The sequence below is a fragment of the Bombus impatiens genome, unplaced genomic scaffold, assembly GCF_000188095.3.
Source record: "Bombus impatiens unplaced genomic scaffold, BIMP_2.2 scf_1112, whole genome shotgun sequence".
Taxonomy (NCBI): domain Eukaryota; kingdom Metazoa; phylum Arthropoda; class Insecta; order Hymenoptera; family Apidae; genus Bombus; species Bombus impatiens.
In genome coordinates, this window is record NT_177531.1 from 384,710 (window position 1) to 404,579 (window position 19,870).

The 19,870-nt window shown below is 32.3% G+C and overlaps 4 protein-coding genes across 13 annotated transcripts in view; 2 read left to right on the forward strand and 2 right to left on the reverse strand.

The window, feature by feature from the left end:
• Positions 1-79: 79 nt before the first annotated feature.
• Positions 80-5,804, forward strand: LOC100749064 (probable E3 ubiquitin-protein ligase makorin-1). Of its 2 annotated transcripts, XM_012391687.3 has the most exons (7): positions 80-531; positions 1,013-1,155; positions 1,240-1,300; positions 1,511-1,835; positions 1,917-2,239; positions 2,300-2,456; positions 2,552-5,804. In XM_012391687.3, the coding sequence occupies exons 1-7, from the start codon at positions 497-499 to the stop codon at positions 2,684-2,686; spliced, it is 1,179 nt and encodes a 392-aa protein (XP_012247110.1). In that variant the 5' UTR covers positions 80-496; the 3' UTR covers positions 2,687-5,804. The 2 variants fall into 2 exon arrangements, with proteins under 2 accessions (XP_012247110.1, XP_003493520.1); XM_003493472.4 differs by having other exon boundaries at positions 1,013-1,300.
• A 1,282-nt stretch (positions 5,805-7,086) lies between these two features.
• LOC100749183 lies at positions 7,087-10,128 on the reverse strand. The gene is made up of 4 exons (XM_003493473.4): positions 9,988-10,128; positions 9,607-9,887; positions 9,211-9,517; positions 7,087-9,136 (listed from the first exon to the last, which is right to left on the reverse strand). Exons 1-4 carry the CDS (start codon positions 9,989-9,991, stop codon positions 7,500-7,502), a joined length of 2,229 nt encoding a protein of 742 aa, XP_003493521.1. The 5' UTR covers positions 9,992-10,128; the 3' UTR covers positions 7,087-7,499.
• Positions 10,129-10,363: 235 nt separating this feature from the next.
• Positions 10,364-12,357, forward strand: LOC100747985 (cell division cycle protein 123 homolog). Of its 2 annotated transcripts, none has more exons than XM_012391690.3 (8): positions 10,364-10,490; positions 10,716-10,776; positions 10,848-11,082; positions 11,137-11,244; positions 11,305-11,527; positions 11,612-11,734; positions 11,833-12,092; positions 12,195-12,357. In XM_012391690.3, exons 3-8 carry the CDS (start codon positions 10,876-10,878, stop codon positions 12,255-12,257), a joined length of 984 nt encoding a protein of 327 aa, XP_012247113.1. In that variant the 5' UTR covers positions 10,364-10,490; positions 10,716-10,776; positions 10,848-10,875; the 3' UTR covers positions 12,258-12,357. The 2 variants fall into 2 exon arrangements, with proteins under 2 accessions (XP_012247113.1, XP_003493511.1); XM_003493463.4 differs by having other exon boundaries at positions 10,863-11,082.
• A 1,090-nt stretch (positions 12,358-13,447) lies between these two features.
• LOC100749304 overlaps positions 13,448-19,870 on the reverse strand; it is a 57,379-nt gene continuing 50,956 nt past the window's right edge. For 7 of the 8 annotated variants that reach the window (XM_024371143.2, XM_012391680.3, XM_012391685.3 and 4 more), the window contains exon 7: positions 13,448-19,336. In XM_024371143.2, coding sequence (XP_024226911.1) covers positions 17,508-19,336 — 1,829 coding nt within the window. In that variant the 3' untranslated portion in view covers positions 13,448-17,507. The remainder of the gene's footprint in view (positions 19,337-19,870) is intronic. The other variant, XM_024371144.2, reaches the window with a different exon arrangement.

Below are 19,870 nucleotides of genomic sequence, written 5' to 3' on the forward strand. Positions count from 1 at the left end.
TACAAGTTGTTTTTGAACACTTGAAACTTTGAGCGCATGCTCTGACTTGTGTATAACGGTTAAATGTGAATTTGCCTGTTGTTAGTTTAGTCCGTGACGTATATGTGTGCTTTCACGCGTAAAGTCAATGAGTTTCAGTACACATTAAATATTTGTCCAATAGTGCCTAAAAGCGGATAGTACACATATACAATAGCAAAATTTTAGTAAAAAATTAAACTTCGAACGACGTCAAAAAGGAAAAAACGAAGTAACAGAACAGAGTGAAAAAGAAAATTGATGTGTAAGAGGTGTTTTTTTTTTAGAATTTTCGAAGGACCTGTAAAAATACACTTGTTAAATAAAATTGGTGATGTAGCATGAGATATCGTGCAGTGTAAAGTGCACGATTATCGAGACGGATCTCTGTTGTTCTTCATATTGCCATCGTTAAAAAAGTCGTACGCGATCCTCCAGGACGCGTTGTCGATTATTGTTAAAGTGGAAGCTTTAGAAAATGGCCGACAGTTGGACACAGAGCGTTGTTTGCCGGTAAGAAATTGTCCCGTAATTACTTCCTAATGAATTTTAATAACAATATAAAAATACTCAAGTATCGAGACCAACCTCTGCACATACTAGAATATAGTGCGCCAACATATTAAGCTGTGAAAATATCAGTATTTTTTAAATTTTTGCGTTTGTTTTCTTTTTTTTTTTACTAACCAAAAGTAATCGTATTTGGAACTATATCAAAAAATTATTAGTCATAAACAGATTATGTTACAAAATCTTCATTTATGTATTATTTATTTTTATTTCAGTAAAAGTAGATTAAAATTACATAAAAACTAAAACACATGTTACTTATATATTGCACAAGTGAGCATTTACATGTCATCAAATTATATTTTGAAATTTTATTGAAATAATCTGTATGAAATATAAATAATAGACACTTGCGTTATTTGTGAAATTTGTTGATGTCAAAATGATGTTAGAGCTGATGCGATGTTTTGATTTTTTGTTATAGATACTTCAAAAATGGGATGTGCCGTGAAGGAAATAATTGTAGATACCGTCATACTCAAGGAGTTTGGAATGATGGAAATAATGAAACAATAATATCTTCTTCTGCTCCATCTATGAACAATATTTGTCGCTTTTTTAAACACGGTATCTGTAAATTTGGAAATCACTGCTATTTTCGCCATACTACTGAAAGTTTTGATAATAATGTGGTAAATGCAAATTCGGTAGAAAATTCATCAGCTGGACAACACACTTCAAATATTTCAACTTCGACAACAATAAAGATTGCGTATGTTGTTGTCAGATGATCTTATTTCGGCAGGATTTAAGTTGTAATAACATTTGCATTTCACGTAATACATTGTAATATGGTATATAAAAATATGTGATATATAATATATGTATAAATATGTATATATATGCACACACACACATATATATGTATAATATTAGGGTAATAGAAAATATAATGTGCTAAAATGTGTTTACATATTTCCAGTAAAGACAATATTCGTAATGCTGAAGAATGGGTAAAAGCACCAGAATTTGTACCTTCACACGTAGCTGGATCATCTTCTACGAATGAAGCTTCTACAATCTCAGGAACATCTACAAATTCTTCAATGTCAATATCTTATGCTCAAGCTGTAAATTCATCTGATCAAGCATCCAGTCCATCTTCAGAACCTTTATGTCCATATGCAGAAGCAACTGGAATTTGCAAAAAACGTAATTGTACATATCTACATGGAGATATTTGTGAATTGTGTAATCGTGCTGCACTTCATCCGTACAACGAAGAACTTAGAAAGAAACATACAAATGTAATTACATGTAATATTACATTATTTAAATAGTATATTTCAACTATATAAAATTTTCCATTATTAATATTAATATTTTAGGCATGTGTCAAACAACATGAAGTGGACATGGAGCTTTCATTTGCTATTCAACGTAGCAGAGAAAAATCTTGCGGTGTTTGCTTTGAAGTTATAATGGAAAAAACATCTGGAGAACAGAGATTTGGCATTTTACCAAATTGTAATCACTGTTTTTGTCTAAGTTGTATTAGGAAATGGAGACAAGCTAAACAGTTTGACAATAAAATTATTAGAGCTTGTCCAGAATGTCGTGCCACCTCTGACTTTGTATGCCCAAGTATGTACTGGGTAGATACTAAAGAAGAAAAAGAAAAACTGATAACAGACTACAAATGTGCGTTAAGGTAGGATAAAACATGCACTACTATAATTTTTAATTACATTAAATTGTTTATATATTGTAGCACTAAGGATTGTAAGTACTTCAATAAAGGACAAGGAAAATGTCCATTTGGCAATAAGTGTTTTTACCTACACGCACTACCTGATGGCACTAAAACAGATGTTGGCCCTCCTGTTCGTCATCGACGCAACGCAGATGCAGAAGTCGATATTTTGCGTGTAAGTTAAAATTTTTATTTTGTTATAATATTGTTTAGATTTTCAATTATTAACATTATTGTCAGGAATGTACAAAAAACCACAATTTTTTACAGCAAATAATTTTGTGGGACTTTTTTGAAGAGAGGGATAACCGTTGGATATATGATGTAGACCTTGAAGATATTATTTCCCTTTTTTCAGGCTCAGAAGAGTCTGATTGGTCTGAATTTGAATTTCAGCCTGAGTAGTTGTATTAATTCAGTAATCTGCTACTGTTGCTGTTAACTGTACCATCTATCTCATCCACCACTTGTATGTGGTTTCAATGGCTGAATAGACAAGTAGTTTATGAATTGTTTGAATGGTTATGATTTAAAGATATCTCAGCTACGTTAATAAAAAATTTGTGTGCTTTGCTTGATGATATTTACGTGAGAAATATGTAAATAATATCAAGTTAATAATAATAACAAAAATAATAACGAGGAGGTTGCAGTCGCATGTACAATGGCAAGTTTTTAAATGTTACATAGCCACTTTGTAATCGCTTCTGTTTGTGTACCTTGACCAATATTGTTACATTAGTACTCAATCATAAGAAATATGCATCAAGTCTATTACATCAGTGGTCCAAATTAATTCGATTTATATAGAATACACATTAATAGAATAATCATTTGGTAGTTTGAAAATAACAGGTTTTGTTTTTATTCTTTTTAATTTGTCTTGAATAAAGTCCTTTTTTACGTAAAGAGGTAAATATACATATATGCAAAAATAAGTTTATACATTTAAAAACGTTTTTATTAAGAAATCAATTTTCCTTACTTTTTTAAGCAAAATTGTCCAAGATTTTAAATGAAATTGTTTTCGTAAATATTATTATATTCTCATTATTAACCCTTGGCTCGAAACTTAATGTTTGCTTAAAGACAAGTTCAATAAAATAAAAACATACAAACTTACTTTTTGTATAACATATCTTTAGTAGTTTAGAATTATTTTTAATTTTGGTTGGGTACTTATTCTGCCAAAAAATCTGGACTTGATTACATTTATTTGTCATCCAATTTGAGGAATAAAGAATTTATAGAATATGGAATTTTGGTTTATATAAATGAGATGGTAAACTATATAGATTATAAAGATTAGTATTAGTACTCTCTATTTGATTAATGATTATTCATATTGAACATTCAATTAATAAGTTTCGTCCTACCTCCTATTATGGCTTTGCGAACATTTAACAAATTTCCTTAAATTATCGTGAACTGTATAGCGTTAGTTTCTAATTCATAGTTTTAAGACCGTGATAAATTGCGCAAATCGAGTGTTCCATGTAATAAGTGTATGTCTGGGCGATAGTATGAAAATCTGGTTGAATGTGTGTACTGCTAAATATAATAAAAGGAAACAATTTTTAGCGAGTATGCACGAATTCCAGATTTAAAAAATATAACAAATAAAAATTATTTTATAAACGACAATTGAATTCAAAGCTGTCTATTTGGAATCTTTATTTTATCTTTGTATTTTAGACACTTTTCAAAAAATTAAATTTTTAAAAATTAATAATTATTTAAAAGGATACATTATTCATACTAATGAATGAAAGCAATTAGAGCTTTATAAACAGAGATGAAAGCCAAAGAATATGGTATCAATCTTTTTTTTGATAGAACTATTTTATAAAAATGATCTTTTAATCTGTTTAAAGAATTGCTTCTGTATAAGCATTAGGTGATTGAATTGTCTCGAGATATTTTGCGCATATAAATTCCAGCTATTATTACATATAGTTATAGGATGCACTTTTCTTCATCAAAACTATCTGTCCTCAGTGTTGCCTTTAAAGAACAAGATAGCTAATATTATTCGAAGTTTTCTCAGACAATCTTTCCATGATAAAATATGCAAGTTGTTTATATTTTCTATAGAATTTCTACATTGTTAATTTTATAGTGAATTGTTGTAATTAAAATTTTATTGTTATTGCTAACGCTGCTTATAAAAATAAACGGAACGTTTTGTATATTGTTTTTTATATAGAAACCACTTGCCTTATATTTTTGTCTTATCTTTCATTATTCTCTATCTTTTCTTCATCTTAATTGGTGAATATTCAACAACTGATGTGCATGCGTTAACAATAAGAATAACAATACTACTATTTGTCAACACTGGGTGTAACCGCTTGTAGATTCTAATGTGTTTTTCTTCTCAATAATATATGTCTCTTATAGTGTTGTGTAAAAAAGGGACATATAGAGTGCCAATGGGTCTAATTGTAAGTTCAATATTTAATTTTTTTTATGAAGTGCAATTGTAAACGGGATAATAATACGTCGTTCATGTATATGTATATGTGTATTTGCAATTGCACTACACGAGAGCATGGAAGTAGAATTTTTGTATAGTTTGTGTGATATTATAAGACATAAATTTTTAAGATCAAGTTACTTAATCGGTATTATATTTTAGATGTAATTTACATTTACTTTTATTTCTTACCATATCTACGAATTTACTAGATAAGATTTTAATCACTACATAATTCAAAATTTAATTTTCCTTCCATTGTATAACTATTTTATTCGTTTTAATGTATATGGCTTGCTCTACTAGGTTCTACGAAAAAATATACATCATATAGGGAAATAATATTATATCCTTTTTTTAAGTTATTGAATGTAAACACATTGGAAGATACAATACAAGTTTTCATTGTATCTAATTCATTGATGTATTGCCTTTTATAAATTTTGATCTTTTTCCAAATTAATACAATTTTATGATAAACGAGTTTCTTATTGTAAAACAAGACGTTATTAGTCTCTTGTTCTGAAGATCATCACGTTGTTTAATGTTATTCATATTGCTAAAGTACAACAAAACAGCTCTACAATAATTTTTATTACTTCTTACATAAAAAAATTGAATGTAGTAGTTAAAAAAGTAATACGTGCCGCAGTTTCCAAGTTATTAAATATATTAATTATGAATAGGATAATAAATACCTCTAAAGTTCTTGCAATAATTACGTAAAAAAATATTACGCGAGAATGCTTTTTTTATAATATTTAACATCCGATAGTTCACTCAAGCATACAAGTAGCATAAATTGCAGCCTTAGAGATTTATACGTAAATTGTAAACTTAATTTGAAATGTTAGTTTTTATGATAAATCTATATACAATAAAAACTAAAATTCTCAAATTTAGGGATATTTTTTATTTACAGATATTTTTCATAGAAAGAATATTACCGTTTTGTAAACAAAATATAATTTTATTATAAAAAAATGTAACATTTGCTTTTTGTAATAGAGGAAACATTAAACAGCATTAAAGATAAAGTTAAGACAATCAATCATTTATTTATTTTTAACAAATATACCTTTATTTTAAACAATATATTTAGTGAGTAGTGGAAACTAAATGAAGTGTGCGAATTATTTATTTCTGTGAGTTTGTAACATTTATATAACTTAAATATTAATTTGAGTACATACTATGCATACACTCCAGTTGTTCAATATGAAACTGAAGATAATATAATTAAGTAGAATGTATACATACTAGAAATATATTATGGAACTAAATATAGTTTCATTACGTTTATATGTTTTGTTTCAATAAATATAAAAGCTTCGAAGTATTTACATCATTTGAATCTTAGTTTTTAACACTTAGCCAACCGCGCGCGTCACAACGTTTCTTACCGCGCATTTTTCCAAGTATCAAGGACTAATATTCACTACTTAAAAAATAAAGAAATCTAAAAATTATTTAAGTGGTCAATTATATTTTGCGGTAATGATTATTTAAAGATTTCATATATTGTATATGCAAAACATCAAATTAAAAGTATATATTAAAAGCATAAAAAATATAAGTAAAATTAAAAATATTAAAGATGATTAAAGATAAATAACATAACTTGAACGTGAAATTAAAAATTCATAATGCATTTTAATATTTTTTTTACAGTGTGGTATCGTTCAATTATAACTTTATTTAGTCATAACTGATAGTGTAACTTTTTTATTAATTTTAACACCACTAAATTGGTGTATTTTATTATATACTGTACTTTATAAAAGCAGAAAAAGTGACGCAATTAATTGGGAACAATTACAGGTAAACAATAACTGACAATAACAAAAAGAAAGAAAACGAGTTACAAAAGTCAAAAAGGGAGATCCCGTTCGGTCATGCAGAGATGTACTTTACAGAGGGATGAGATCTCCCTATTCGCTTGGCTAAGTGTTAAAATTGAATAAGCTCAAAGTAACGAAATCTAACATTTTCTATGTTTTCCTATTGTTGTACAAATACTTATTAAAAGAAATATTCTTATGTATATATGTTATAATGAAATAAATGAAAATCATTCCTTATTAATATTACTTAGTTTATATATTTTAATCTCCAATGTATCATTATGATAGTCTTATACTTTTTTATTCTGTCTTAAATGTATTTTTAGCTTTTTACATTACATCAAATGTAACTTTTGCTATTATATACTATATACTATATAGTAAATATTTAAAAAAATTAATTATGAAAAAAATTTATTTATATCTTACAATAGAAATCTAAGCAGTCGGCTCAACAAAATATGATCACTTTTGGCATGTTCTGCCATTTTCTTAAATGAAAAATATCGGTTACTTTTAAACGCGATGGTTATCAATTGTACTTAGATATATATATGATGCTCAAAAATCTCAGAAGATCTTATGTATGTTAATATTACAAATAATGTAATCGTAAAATTTCGTACAATTCCAACAATTTTTTGTTAAAATAAGGCACTTTCCAGGTCTCCATATTAATTTTAATGCAGTCGATTAGCAGCATTGTAGTGCAGAAGGTTATAAGATTTATCAAATTGTAATGCGATATTAAGGCAAAAATTACTGCAATCAGTATGCCATTCCTAAATCTATTATAAATTGAAAATGAGTTTTGAATATTTGTTTAGACAGGTCCAGCCTATCTTGTCTTTTCCACATCATTCTGTTAGATTATTCCTACTTTATCTATAGTCAAAAGTTATCTTAATGATGTGAGATAAGGTTGACACGTCATTCTTTGAACAGGCTGATAAATTCTTTTTTGAACTGAACCAGCAATTGATCCATTGTGAATCGTATTCGAAGATTCAGATTCTCCAAGATCGGTTGTTCCGACATAGTGCGATCCTCGAGAATCGTTTTGTATTTCACTTGAAATATTCTGTCCATTTATTTCGTTCCTTTTACGAAACTTGGTGGAATATTTGTAAAAATCAGACATTTCAAAAGGTTTTGTAACTTCTCTGTATGGTTGATATTTTCCAGCTTGTACAATTGTACAATTCTGAGAAGATCCTAACATAATTGTTTCTTCATTTGTTTCTTGAGGTGATTTCGATTCGGCTGGAATTTCAAGTATCTTTTTTCGTATCGGCTCGTAACGAGATGATAATGGTTGTAAATGTTGATCAGTTTCAATCGTTAGTATATCACTTTTACGATGATTTACAGAAGGAATGTAATTATTTTTCCCATCTTCGCCATTACTATTAGTGGATGATTTAGAGCACACAGGAAGAGTAGACTGATAGTGGATATTTTTATGGGAAGATATTAAATTAACATCTGGTCCTGGACTTGTACCTGAATCCAAAGAGGTTTCATACCATTCTTTTTCTCTTCCTTTTCTACTAATATTATCCGTTGTATCCTTACCATCGTGCAGTTCATGTAAATGATTCGAATGCCATTTTTCGACGCTTCCTAAAGATTGCGTACGTAGTAACATTTTATTGTTAGTTGACGGTTGTTCAGATAATGGAAGTAAATGAACAGAAGTATTTTGATGAGACGCAACGTAAGAAGGACTCTTATTGCAACCTACGGATACTGTGCGATATCGTGGTTGTATGTCGGTTCCAATACTACTCGTATGTTGGACGGCATTGCGTTTCCTTCGATCTAAACTACCAAATCTATCCGAAGCAAGTTGATCATCTGTGCACCAAACAATTTCGTCTTCATATCGCATCCAATAGCCTGATGGTAATTGTGACTCGCTTGGTGAATCTGTATATCGCAAATTTTTATTTGTACTGCTGTCGCGGTCTCGTCTTAGTACGGGTTGTGGTTGTGAATTTTTATGATATATTGGAAACTCGGGTATATGCGTATAATGTAATGTACGAAAGTCTCTTTCGTAATATTCCTGTCCAGATCTTCGCTGGACGTCATTATCTAAATGCTTATAGTCAGAATATTGTTGATGATTATGCATTTGTTCTGGTTGAAATTGGCGGTATCTTATTTGTCGTTCGTCTTCGGCATATGCATTTGGCAGTGGTCGGTACATTCGTTCACTATCTTGATAGTGATTTTGATTACGCGAGCTACCACTACCGTGAGAATACGTTCGCGTGCGACATTGATCGGATAATATATAAACATTTTGATTATCGTTATGATCATGTTCTATTATTTTAATACCTTGTCGCTGATCAGAAATTGTAGGGCAATAAGTACCAATGTGATTGTGATTACAAGTGCTAGGAATTGACTGATCATCATATCCATGATTAGGATAAGTGCTACACTTCTCTTCTGATCCTAACGGACTTAAGCTTATACCACCTTCTTGAAGCAATCCTCTTGTAGTTTTCGAATTTACATCATTTACTATGAAAAAGTATATTTAAAACAAAGTTAAGTAAGTTTAATCGTTTTCATATCAGAATAAAAAGTTACTGTACCTGTGCCATCTAATGGTGGTCGAGGTTTTTTTGTTCTATGCTTTACGTTTGCATGTAAATGTGGTTGGGCATTACAAATACTAGGATGTTGGAATTGTGTTGGAGTTGAATGATGAGTTTTATTACGACTTTGTCTTAGGAAATTTAAACGTGCTTCTAATTCTTGTAGCCTGCGTTGGCTTTGTTGGTAAACAAGTCTATGTTTACGGCGTACTGCTTTGCTTTCTGTAGGATCATTTACAATTCCTAAAGCAGCTTCTACTATACCAATTTGAACTTGTCGTTCTAATTCTAAAGCAGATTCCTCCTGCAAAGAAAACACAATAAATCACTTGAGTTCTACTTTGAAATCTTGAACTTAATGAACTAATCTCTTAAAATTTCTTAAAAACATACAACTTCATTTGTTTTCAATTTATTAATTAAATTTTGTGGATATGTAAATGCTGTTCCAACTCTTTTACGGAATGCTGGTGGACTCTCTCCTGGTTCTAATGGAATTTCTGGTGGCAAAACACCAGTTAATTCTGCTTCCTCTACACATAGATTTTTAAGTTCATTATTTTTTTGAGCTAACTTCTCTTGCAATGCTTCCCTACGTTGACGAAGCCATTGTAATCTTGTGGATAATGAATCTTCTGCCAAAGATCCAGGTGTGCTTTCGTTCCCTGCCATCACTTTGAATAAAAATTCAGTTATAATTTGCGAACATAATTCACCCTCTTATTAAATAATGCAACAAAGTCATTTATAATAATTCTATTTCATATTGCTTACCCATATTATTAGCAAAATATATTGATATTTTCTACTACAGGTATTTTATTTGGAATGTTTATATAATTGAGTTGCATGAGATGCGACAGAAAATATCAATGTTGACACATTTAATGAGTCATGTATGTTGTAACATATGACCTTTCCTTTGTTTGCATTACTTGGAAAATTTTTCTTTGAAAATCTAATTTTCATCATCTCTAAACTGCCTTACGTTATAAGTTCTATAAAACACAATAATAATAACTAGCAACAGTAGGTTAGCTATTAATCAAGATTACATATTTGTACTATTACGTCATAATAACTAATCCTGAAGCTTGTTTTATTGATATTTATAGAACATCCTATAATAAATAAAAATATTTCCACTAATTGAACACAAAAGCATATATCTTTTACTATGGGAACGAAAAATATGATCGAAGAAATCGACGCTTATTGCCTCTATATAGTTGCCATCTTTTATACTCTATATCGTTTACAATCTACATAGTGATCTGGTGTAGTTGAATTTTATTTTCAGTTATACAAATTTTCGTAAATATTTATTATAATTCATATGAACTTGTTTTTTGACTGCATTGTTTTTGTCACTTTAAAATAATAGTTCCAATTATATCTAGCGGCGTTATTGGAATTGCACTAATTAAACCAAATTAAACACATTTGTTTGATTGGAATTCATTTTCACTCATTAATAATATTTGACGTTTACTAGTTTTCAGAATTTACATTAAATTTGTACAAAATTGAGTTACAGAATAACTCGATAAATTCTAAAGTTAAGTAAGTAGCAAGTACAATGCGTTCATTAAAAAGTTTAAATTAAAAACTTTCGGTTGATTTGTCAGTAAAAGCTCTTGATCAATTAGGTGTAGGCTTAACATGGTCAACAGTTTAAAACCTGAATGCTCATTTACATCATGGCACCCTCTATTTTCTAAAGATTCTTTGAGAGCTACAATTATTCATATTCCTGATGAAGTACTTAAGTACTTGGAACACGATGCATTTGTTTTACCTGTTGAGGCAACAGATTCCACATTGCAGAATACAGAGTGGATGGATGGATCTCCAGTAGTAAACGATGAGGTAGGTTTAAAATGTGTACATAAAAAAAAGCAATTAGAAATTATTTTGTTTCAGCATTCACTCGAGGCTCAACCAACATTTCCACAATTCAGTCAACAAATTCAAGATGTCATAGACGAATATGGTGCAGTTTTCATAAAAAGTAATTGGAGTTCACCTCTGGTATGTAAAAATTTTGGCTTCTACTGGAAAATATTTAATTTAACTGGAAAATATTTTCAGGATGCGACCTGGGTTGCACCAACTAAAACTCTGAAATGCAAGACATTGGAAGAAGTATACTTATTACTAAAAAGTTCAGATAGAATTGCCAAAGATTTGAATAATACAAAAAATTATATAAATCATGAAACTCCTATAAAATCTTCTCTTATCTTAAAGCAATGGAAGGATATTAATCCTTGTACAGAATTTCGGTGCTTTGTAATACAAAATGAACTTATAGGTAACAAATTTAAATTTAGCATATTTATGTTTTATGTTACATAATTATATATTTATCAAAGATTATTGCTTTAATTTCTCTCAGCAATTAGTCAACGGGATATATCACAATATCATAGTTACAATGAATCGGAAAAATATAATATTCAGACAGATATAAAAAGCTTATTTATGGAACGTATTAAAAACAGGTTTCCACTGAATAATTGTGAGTATTTGTGGAATATTTTTGCTAAATTAAAGTCTACTTCTTAATCCTAATATCTAAAGTCTATATCTTTTAATATGTAATATACTGTAATATAGATTCATTTGATGTTATACGGCATAAAAAAGAGAAAGTAAAAATAGTTGACTTTGGCCCTTTGGATGAATCTGTTACCAAAGGAACTCTTTTTACATATGAAGAATTACAGAATCTAGAAGAAAGTATTCCAGAATTTAGGTTTATCGGTGAGGAAATTGGTATTCAACCGAAAGCTCCAAATCATTTTTGTATTCCACAGGAAATAAATGAATTTTTTCAATCTAACGAAAGTTCTACGTTGCTAGATATTATTCGGCGAGTAAGTATATGATTTCTCAAATTAGTAGTAACATATATACGAAGCAGTTATATTTAAAAAGATATATATATATATATATTAACTCAATATCTTTTACTTAAGGAGGTGGAAAGTCAAAGGAAAGAATACGAAAGCGCAAATTCCAATAGTTTAGAGCATGATTGATGTGTTTGAAAAAAGGAAAACGAAAAAGCTAATAACAAATGAATAATTGTACACTTAAAAACATTTTTAAATACAGAACTTTCACTTTTATTCTGCCAGACCCTCTTCTATCATTACATTACATAAAACGATTAAAGGCTATCCTACCGCTTAAAAGAATTATCGTAATATTGCAATATTTTTCGAGCCATCGGCCTTACCGAGCGACGTCCTTTATATAGAAAATATGTCTTGTTTATGTACAATATGCAATCCTTAATACTTCGATTTGAAAAAGGATTCTCGATATATGTACCTCCGGACAAGTTAATACGCTGTACAGTCATATCCACGGAGTATTTTTCGTTCTTTTCTCATTATTACCTGACAAAAGTCAACAAGTTCGAGCAATTATATTGATTGATCCTTACTCATTTTTTTCTGATTTTACATTTCTTGATACATTTGAACATGAAAAATATTTGATGGTAACTTTTAGCAACTGTAAATGTAATTAACTCCTTTTTTTGTTCTTTATTTTTAATGTTTCATCTATGTGCGATGTTCTTCAGGATTGTTATCATTTAGATATTCAGATATTTAATTGTTGGTAATTCGATATAATTTTTGTTTACTTTACATTTATTATTTTGCAACTATTAAAAGGAAGAAAAGAAAAAAATAAATTTGAAGAGAAATTTGATTGCCAATATTAACAGTTTAGTTAAATAAATCTAAAATATATCAAAAATAGAATTTTAATAGATGTATATAATATATACGTAGAATCAATTCAAATTTTAATTTGTAAGGGTTCGTATTCATTAGTATAGTCATAATTTGGTTGTCCGTTCAGACGTATATGACGACTATTCAAGTGTTTCGATATTTATCATCATTCAATATTTATAAATTTAATAATTTACTCTTTCACCTCTTTACGACCAGACTCTCGATCATACGTAATTCAATCACCTTTAAAAACAAGAAACATTGCTATGACCAATCTCGTCCATAAAACATTAATGACTTAGTAGTATCAGTGTCGCAAAGAGATGTGCCAGTAATATGAAAATAAATTTTCTGTTTTAACAAATTAAGCGAACAGCAAAATCAGAAGTACCTACAAAATACTGCATGAGATCACGTAATTTTCTATAAAGACCTTTCAGTTTCAGTTTCAATTGTTAGCGTTGTAGTGCACCGCTGCTTTTTTGTACGCGTTTATTACAGTAGAACGATCTTAAAAATATAAATTCAATATTTTCAGTCCGAAACATGCGTTTGTCAAAATGTGTGAAAATAACGAGGCCTTTAGCATTTATCGAAGTCACAAAGGAATAATATGTATCGCATGGAAAGAACTACGAAGATTGCAAGTTAATGCATGATTTTGTTCACTTAACGCTAGTCAAATATTTACATATAAATGCTGGTGCAAGTGTATTCACATGTAAATATCGATTCTACGTTAAATATAATGATGCGTTAGATCGAACCGTAGCCTTCACCGAACAAACTTTTTCCGACTGGTCGTGTATCTCGAAAATATGTATTATTAATGTTTTATATAATTACAGTACATATGTATAATGGTAATGTCTAGAAAAGAAATGTTCCCTTCATTCGTGCTTTTCCTTTACTGCATTCTTTTAAACGTATATACAGAGAAGCCGATCTTACACGTTTCTCTTTCTTTTGTTCTCCTTCTTTTTTCTTTTTTTTTTTTTTTTACTTTATATTTCGGACATGACTGTACTGGTGTCTATTACTTTTCTTTTTTCGTTTTTTTTCTGATTTTTCTCTTTTTTTTTTAACAACTTCGTCCTCGGTTTATCTGGCTTCCCGTCCCTCATCGGTTTCGTTCGTCGTTTTCTAATTACTTAATCTCTTGATTTTCAACTGATTTGTGCTAAACGACAATACGTATTTTAATCAATGTACGTTTTGCAGTGCACGGCCGTTTCGTTTATACGTATTCTCTCTGCCTCTCTCCCTTTTTCGCTCTTTCGCTCGCTTCTCCACTTCCACTCTCTAGAATTATCTGTTACTTATTTATTTTTTCCTTATTTTTTTTTTTTTATAATGCTTCTTCTCTTTTCCCTACATTATTTTCTCACGTTGCTGTTTACAGATATCAAAGTGACGCGGCAAACATCGTCCTTTCGAATACTGGTAGTAAGGGGTGGTTCGAGTGAGAAAAAACAGTAGTCTTAATAAACGTACGATACAAAAACTCTTAAGTTAATCACTTAACGGCCAGTGTAAAGCGGTTTTGTTTCTTTCTACATTTAGTTTCTTCTCTCCTGTCTTTTTACTATATCTCTCCATTCTTCCTTCTTGTTCGTTTGCTTTTTTGTCCTTCTTTCTTCTTTTTTTCTTTTTTTTTTTTTAAGTACCTGAAAAGCTCTCGGCTCTGGAAAACTTTGCTTATCCTTAAGTGTTTCTTCTAGTTTTTCGTTTTTTTTTCTTTATTTAAGTCCATTCATGAGTTCTTTTTACGAAGACTACAGTTACCCCTCTATTATAAATGCGATTGGTACGACTAAAGGTGGCGAAAAAGGCCAGGCTATCACTGACAATCGTATTTTCTTCCTCGTTTTTTCTCTTCCATTCATTCACTCATACGTACATGCACATTCATTCTGTCTGTTTCTCGCTTGTTTTGCTTTAACGTATAAGCTACATGTAATGTGTTCTTCTTCCATCCCATCAAAAAATACGTATTATTTTGGTGTGACGTTTTTCCAAAATTTACACTTACTCACAAAGATGCATCTTCTCAACGTCTCCATCCGTTCGTGTCTATTTGTTGCCCGTACGTCCGATTCTTTCCGTAATTTCATTTCCATCCCTTTCCTTCGTGTCTTTCCTTTTCTTACATCGCTTTAGCTTTACAGGAAGATAAGAGCTTACGTTTAGACGATAACATTAACTTGACATTTTTTTTCCTTGGCTCGCCCCGCTGAAAACTCGTCGGATCACGCTGAAATTTGTTGTGGGATTATTCGTTGAACGATTGAAAAGGGATTCGGAAAGTATGAAATGTACATTATTTACAAGAAGGTGTTGGGCGATTAAAATGGAATAAGATAGACAACTAAACTCAGAGAAGCGGTTGAATTCATAGATGAAACATATCGTTAATGGCTAAGATATCGGGTTTTAGACCAGGATTTTGTACGCGTTCTGTTATTGCTAATGATACGACATTGTTTAAACATAAATTATTTTCCGATAAAAATTTAAATGTTCGCAGCAGCAATTACAGATTGTCTATATTACCCCCACCTCCACCTCCACCCACTTATTCATGCGATTCAAAGTGAAAGATATTATTTAAAATCGTTCAAGTTACAGCGGGCGAAGTGTATAGAAATTGCTTAAAAACATGATGAGAATTATGAAAAATGATCGACGCGTGCACGAGGTAGAGTTTTACTAATCGTTGACAGAATGGAAAAACGAAGAAGATACTTTATCTTACGATCGAAGCAACTAATGTAACAATTTACATGAGATTATAAGAAAGATAATAAATTTAATATGCTTATATCTCGTACTTCATTTCTCTCTCATTTTATCTTTTTCTTTCTCCTTTAAGGTTATTTCTGTTTATCGTTTATTTTCTTCCATCTTTTGCTTCTAAACGGAATCACTTTGGTTCGTATCACGAAAGGAGACTATTCACAGGAACATTACTTTTCAACATCCTTAACTCTTAGTTTTTTGCGCCAGAGATAATACATTAAACGCCTCGATTAACGAGTTTTATTAGCCTTTAACGCGGACAAACCTCCAATCACACTATGAGGAAGGCGCGAAAGAAACGTACGGAAATTAATCAGTGTTTCGTAGCTTAATTACACAACCTTTACAAGTGTTATCTTTGTTTATAGTTTTATAATATGTTGCAGGCATTCACGCGTCACGACAGCACACCGAAAGATGATATAAACTTGTCATTCTGAAACAAGGTGAAGCGATTTTGTACTAAAGTGCAGCGATATAATACTATACTTTTAATGAATTATCTACGTAATGTACAGTGTTTTGGGTACTTTTTACATGCACCGTGACAAGGTATGGTCGGCCTGTACGACACACATGGTTACTCTCCTTAGTTATATATATTTTCTCGTCTCTTTTCTCTATCATCTCTCCTTCTCGATATCTTTTCTTTTAAATACGTTCACCTTTATTTGGTTTTTTTTTTTACTATTATTCATCCATTTAACCATTTCGCTACTATTCCCTTGCATGAAGGTATGACACTACAATTTACAAGAATCATCTCGATTATAAAGTGAAGGTTCTAAGTTATCGAGAAGCATTACGCGGAAAGGCAAAAAGTTCAAAATGCATGTTTTACTACATTAATTTACCGAGATCTATAGAATAATTCGTCTATTCAGTCTGACCACACCATGTAGAAGAACGTGGAATAGTATCGTCATGATAGATACAGTAGACAGAGTTATAAATTCAGGCTTTTAATTATAAATTCTTTAGTCTGCGAGGGATCTATCGACAGTCGGATACGCTTATTTCTCTCTCTCTCTCTCTCTCTCACTCTCTCTCTTCTTACTCGTGTTTTCCTTCGCTATTTTTTCATTTATGCTTTTCTTTCTCGCGCTCACACTATTTCGCTCATTCTCACTTTCTCGAGCACGCCTACTTCCCGCCACAAATTTCTTTATCTTTTGACTAGATTGCGTCTCTAATATCCTTAACGATTTACTTTAAGTCTGCCATTCATTATAATTTGCATCTTACATCTAGTTATCATAATAACATCTAGTGGTAAGAGGATGCCCTATACCTCGAGAATCGCTAATAAACTGTTCGCTTGTTATCTCTCTCTCTCTCCCTCTTTCGCTCTTTCTATTTATTATCTCCTTCCTTTGCTCTCTCATAGATGGAACGGGATTAGTGTTTACGCTGTATCGAGAACTGACGCACTCCGAATTATCGGTGTGTGATAAAAGTTCGTCTCTAACAACTCCCGTATTCGCTAATATATTATGTACAAGTTTGTAGTTTGTGTATCTCATCATCCAATCCGAGCGAATTACATACGCGACTTGGTTTCCCTTCGATGCGCTTTCCGGCTGTCAGTTATAGGTTTTGTGTCGTTCTCGTAACGAGAAGTACGAGTACGACGCCCGTACATTTGGAAGCTCCTTTGTCACTGGACACGTGTCGCCAGGCATGAGCATACACCATTAGGTTTGAACACGCGATGCTCCGTCGAGCGTTCGAACGCTAGGACTACCTTTTCTTTCCAGCCTGTTTCGAGGGCAGTCGCTTCTTTAATTTCGAATGTTCGGGCTTGACCGATTTCTTTTTGGGTCTTTCCGGCGATCCGTTGCAACAGGCACATCCCTTTTTAACGTGTCCACGTAAACTCGATCGTCTAGCTCGACAGTCCGGCTCGACCAAAGCGATATTGCTCGCTTCGTCGTCCGAGGGCTCAGAGGTCTTATCACTGGAAACCGTGACCGAATCTTGAATCGACTCGTTCACCTTGGTACGCTTCGACAGACTACTTTTATGATCCGCTCTATTCAATACTACTCTTGAATTCACCTGTAACTTATCCTTTTTTTTTAGATAATTGCAGCGTCGCTCGTTCGACAGAGATTTCAGACTTTGTACACTATCCTCGAGTCCGTTGCTCAGAGCGTTGTCTTCTGGTTGGCTGCTGATCGATTCGCTTATACTAGAATCCTCTTCGTCGCTGCTCGATCTCATTCTCTCGGACATTGGACTCTCCCAAGAAAGGTAATCCATTCTCGTCACCTTCGACGGAATTCGCTTCTTATTGGTATAGGTATACTTGTGCGTCGACAGCATGGGACCAGCGATCGGCGAGAGTGGTGAAGGTATCGTGACATCGGCGGTGTTACCGCTCAGCAAGGTTAAACTTTCGTCCCCCGAGCTTGCTGCCGAGGTATTATTTACATTGATGCTTGGGGGTAGCGATTCCGAATCCAAGTCGATATCCAATTTCATGTTTGATGGAATGCTCGATACGCTACTAGGCGAACCTTCCTTCGAACCATTTCTAGACATCATTTTTGTCCGACCCGTATCCTTCAACGAATCGTTCTCCAACGACCCCAGATTCGTCGGTGATAATCTCGAAATATCAGAATTACTATTCGACGCTTCGTCCTGACTTAAATTATCCAAGGCTAGCCGCAAGTGCTTCGACGGATTTTCTAAATGTAGATCGTCTATCTTGTCTCTTTTCAGTTTCTTCAAAGAATCTTTCGCGGATCTGGTTCGCTGGCTGCTACTTTTTCTACGTTCGTTCAGCTTAAAATCGGCAACGGGACTGGCGTCTCTGCTACCGCTTGACGAATCTAACGAACGAAAGTAGGAACCACCGTAAGATTTCATACCCAGCGGCTGACTGCAGGATGCGTCCTGAGAAGAATGATCGAAAGACGGCGAATGATTCGTATCGAACAACAAATCTGCCTCTGGGAACAAGTCACTGGTGCTCGGTTCATCCACGCCCAAGTCTTCGCACTCCTCCGATAAACTTTTCTGTAGCTTCATCTCGCGTTCTATTGCGGCTGCTTTCCTCTCCATCTTCTGTTGTAACAATTCTCGATCTAATCTAGGATTTAACGGCGTTTTCATCATGTTGCTCTTATTCGAGTATTGCTGGAATGGTTCTAACGTATGATTCATAAAGTACTTTTTCGTGTTCGTTTGATAGATCTGTCCACTCGCCATCTCGATACCTTGACCTTTATTGATAATTTGCAGAACGCTTTGAACGTTCTCTGAATTATCTGAGTATCTTGAATTCAAAGGTTCGATATTTAAAGAATTCGCAGACGTAGGAACGTATCGCCAAGGTGTATCGGGCGACACTTTACCCTCTGGTTCCCAAGCTTCTTGCAATCGCGCATTTCCATATAGTAAGCCGTTTCCAATCTTGCACGATACCTCGATACCATCGGCAGACTGCTGAACAGCAGATTCTTGACTATCCGAACTACTTGGTCCACCAGTTACCAGGAACTGCGTCGCGTGGTCGATTCCACCAGACTGTTTACTCGCAACCGTTATCGTGGACATAGAGTCTGCGAACAGATACGTAGGCACGTTATTTAAGCTCTTCTTACTTACTACACTGTATAAATCCTGTATGCCTCTTCTTACATCGTTACCTCATTACACTTTTACAGGGAATCAGTTTCAGTCGACCAATCTCATGCTATTAAAATCTCTTTTTAAATGCGTATTTTTCTACTCTTTTTGTAACGTTTAGACGCAGTAAAAATGCAACAACGTATTCTATTTTTAACGATAAATTGATAAATTTATGCAAAAGAGGCATAACGCAACATCACATACAGTGGCTACAAACCATATTTATACGTATCATTATTTTCCAATGAAGCGCTTCTTTATTAGATTCTATGTTTCATTTTTATGATGTCAAATTTTTGTAATCACACGCAAGTATTGAGTGTTAAGTCTGTTAAGTAATCTGATCGGTTAATGTACGAATGTAACTATAAACGTAGTGGTATACAAATAATTTTCGTAGCCACTATGAATGAACGTTGTAAATGAACATAGAGATACACTGGCCTGTTGAATTTACGTAGCAA

Coding starts and splice junctions, on each gene's coding strand:
- LOC100749064 (XM_003493472.4), top strand. CDS start 497: ATGGCCGACAGTTGGACACAGAGCGTTGTTTGCCG. Junction 2,240..2,299: donor GACTACAAATGTGCGTTAAG/GTAGGATAAAAC, acceptor TATATATTGTAG/CACTAAGGATTGTAAGTACT. Junction 2,457..2,551: donor CAGAAGTCGATATTTTGCGT/GTAAGTTAAAAT, acceptor AATTTTTTACAG/CAAATAATTTTGTGGGACTT.
- LOC100749183 (XM_003493473.4), bottom strand. Junction 9,518..9,606: donor AATTGAAAACAAATGAAGTT/GTATGTTTTTAA, acceptor TTTTCTTTGCAG/GAGGAATCTGCTTTAGAATT. Junction 9,137..9,210: donor ACCACCATTAGATGGCACAG/GTACAGTAACTT, acceptor ACTTTTTCATAG/TAAATGATGTAAATTCGAAA.
- LOC100747985 (XM_012391690.3), top strand. CDS start 10,876: ATGGTCAACAGTTTAAAACCTGAATGCTCATTTACATCATGGCACCCT. Junction 11,083..11,136: donor CTCCAGTAGTAAACGATGAG/GTAGGTTTAAAA, acceptor ATTTTGTTTCAG/CATTCACTCGAGGCTCAACC. Junction 11,245..11,304: donor GTAATTGGAGTTCACCTCTG/GTATGTAAAAAT, acceptor AAATATTTTCAG/GATGCGACCTGGGTTGCACC.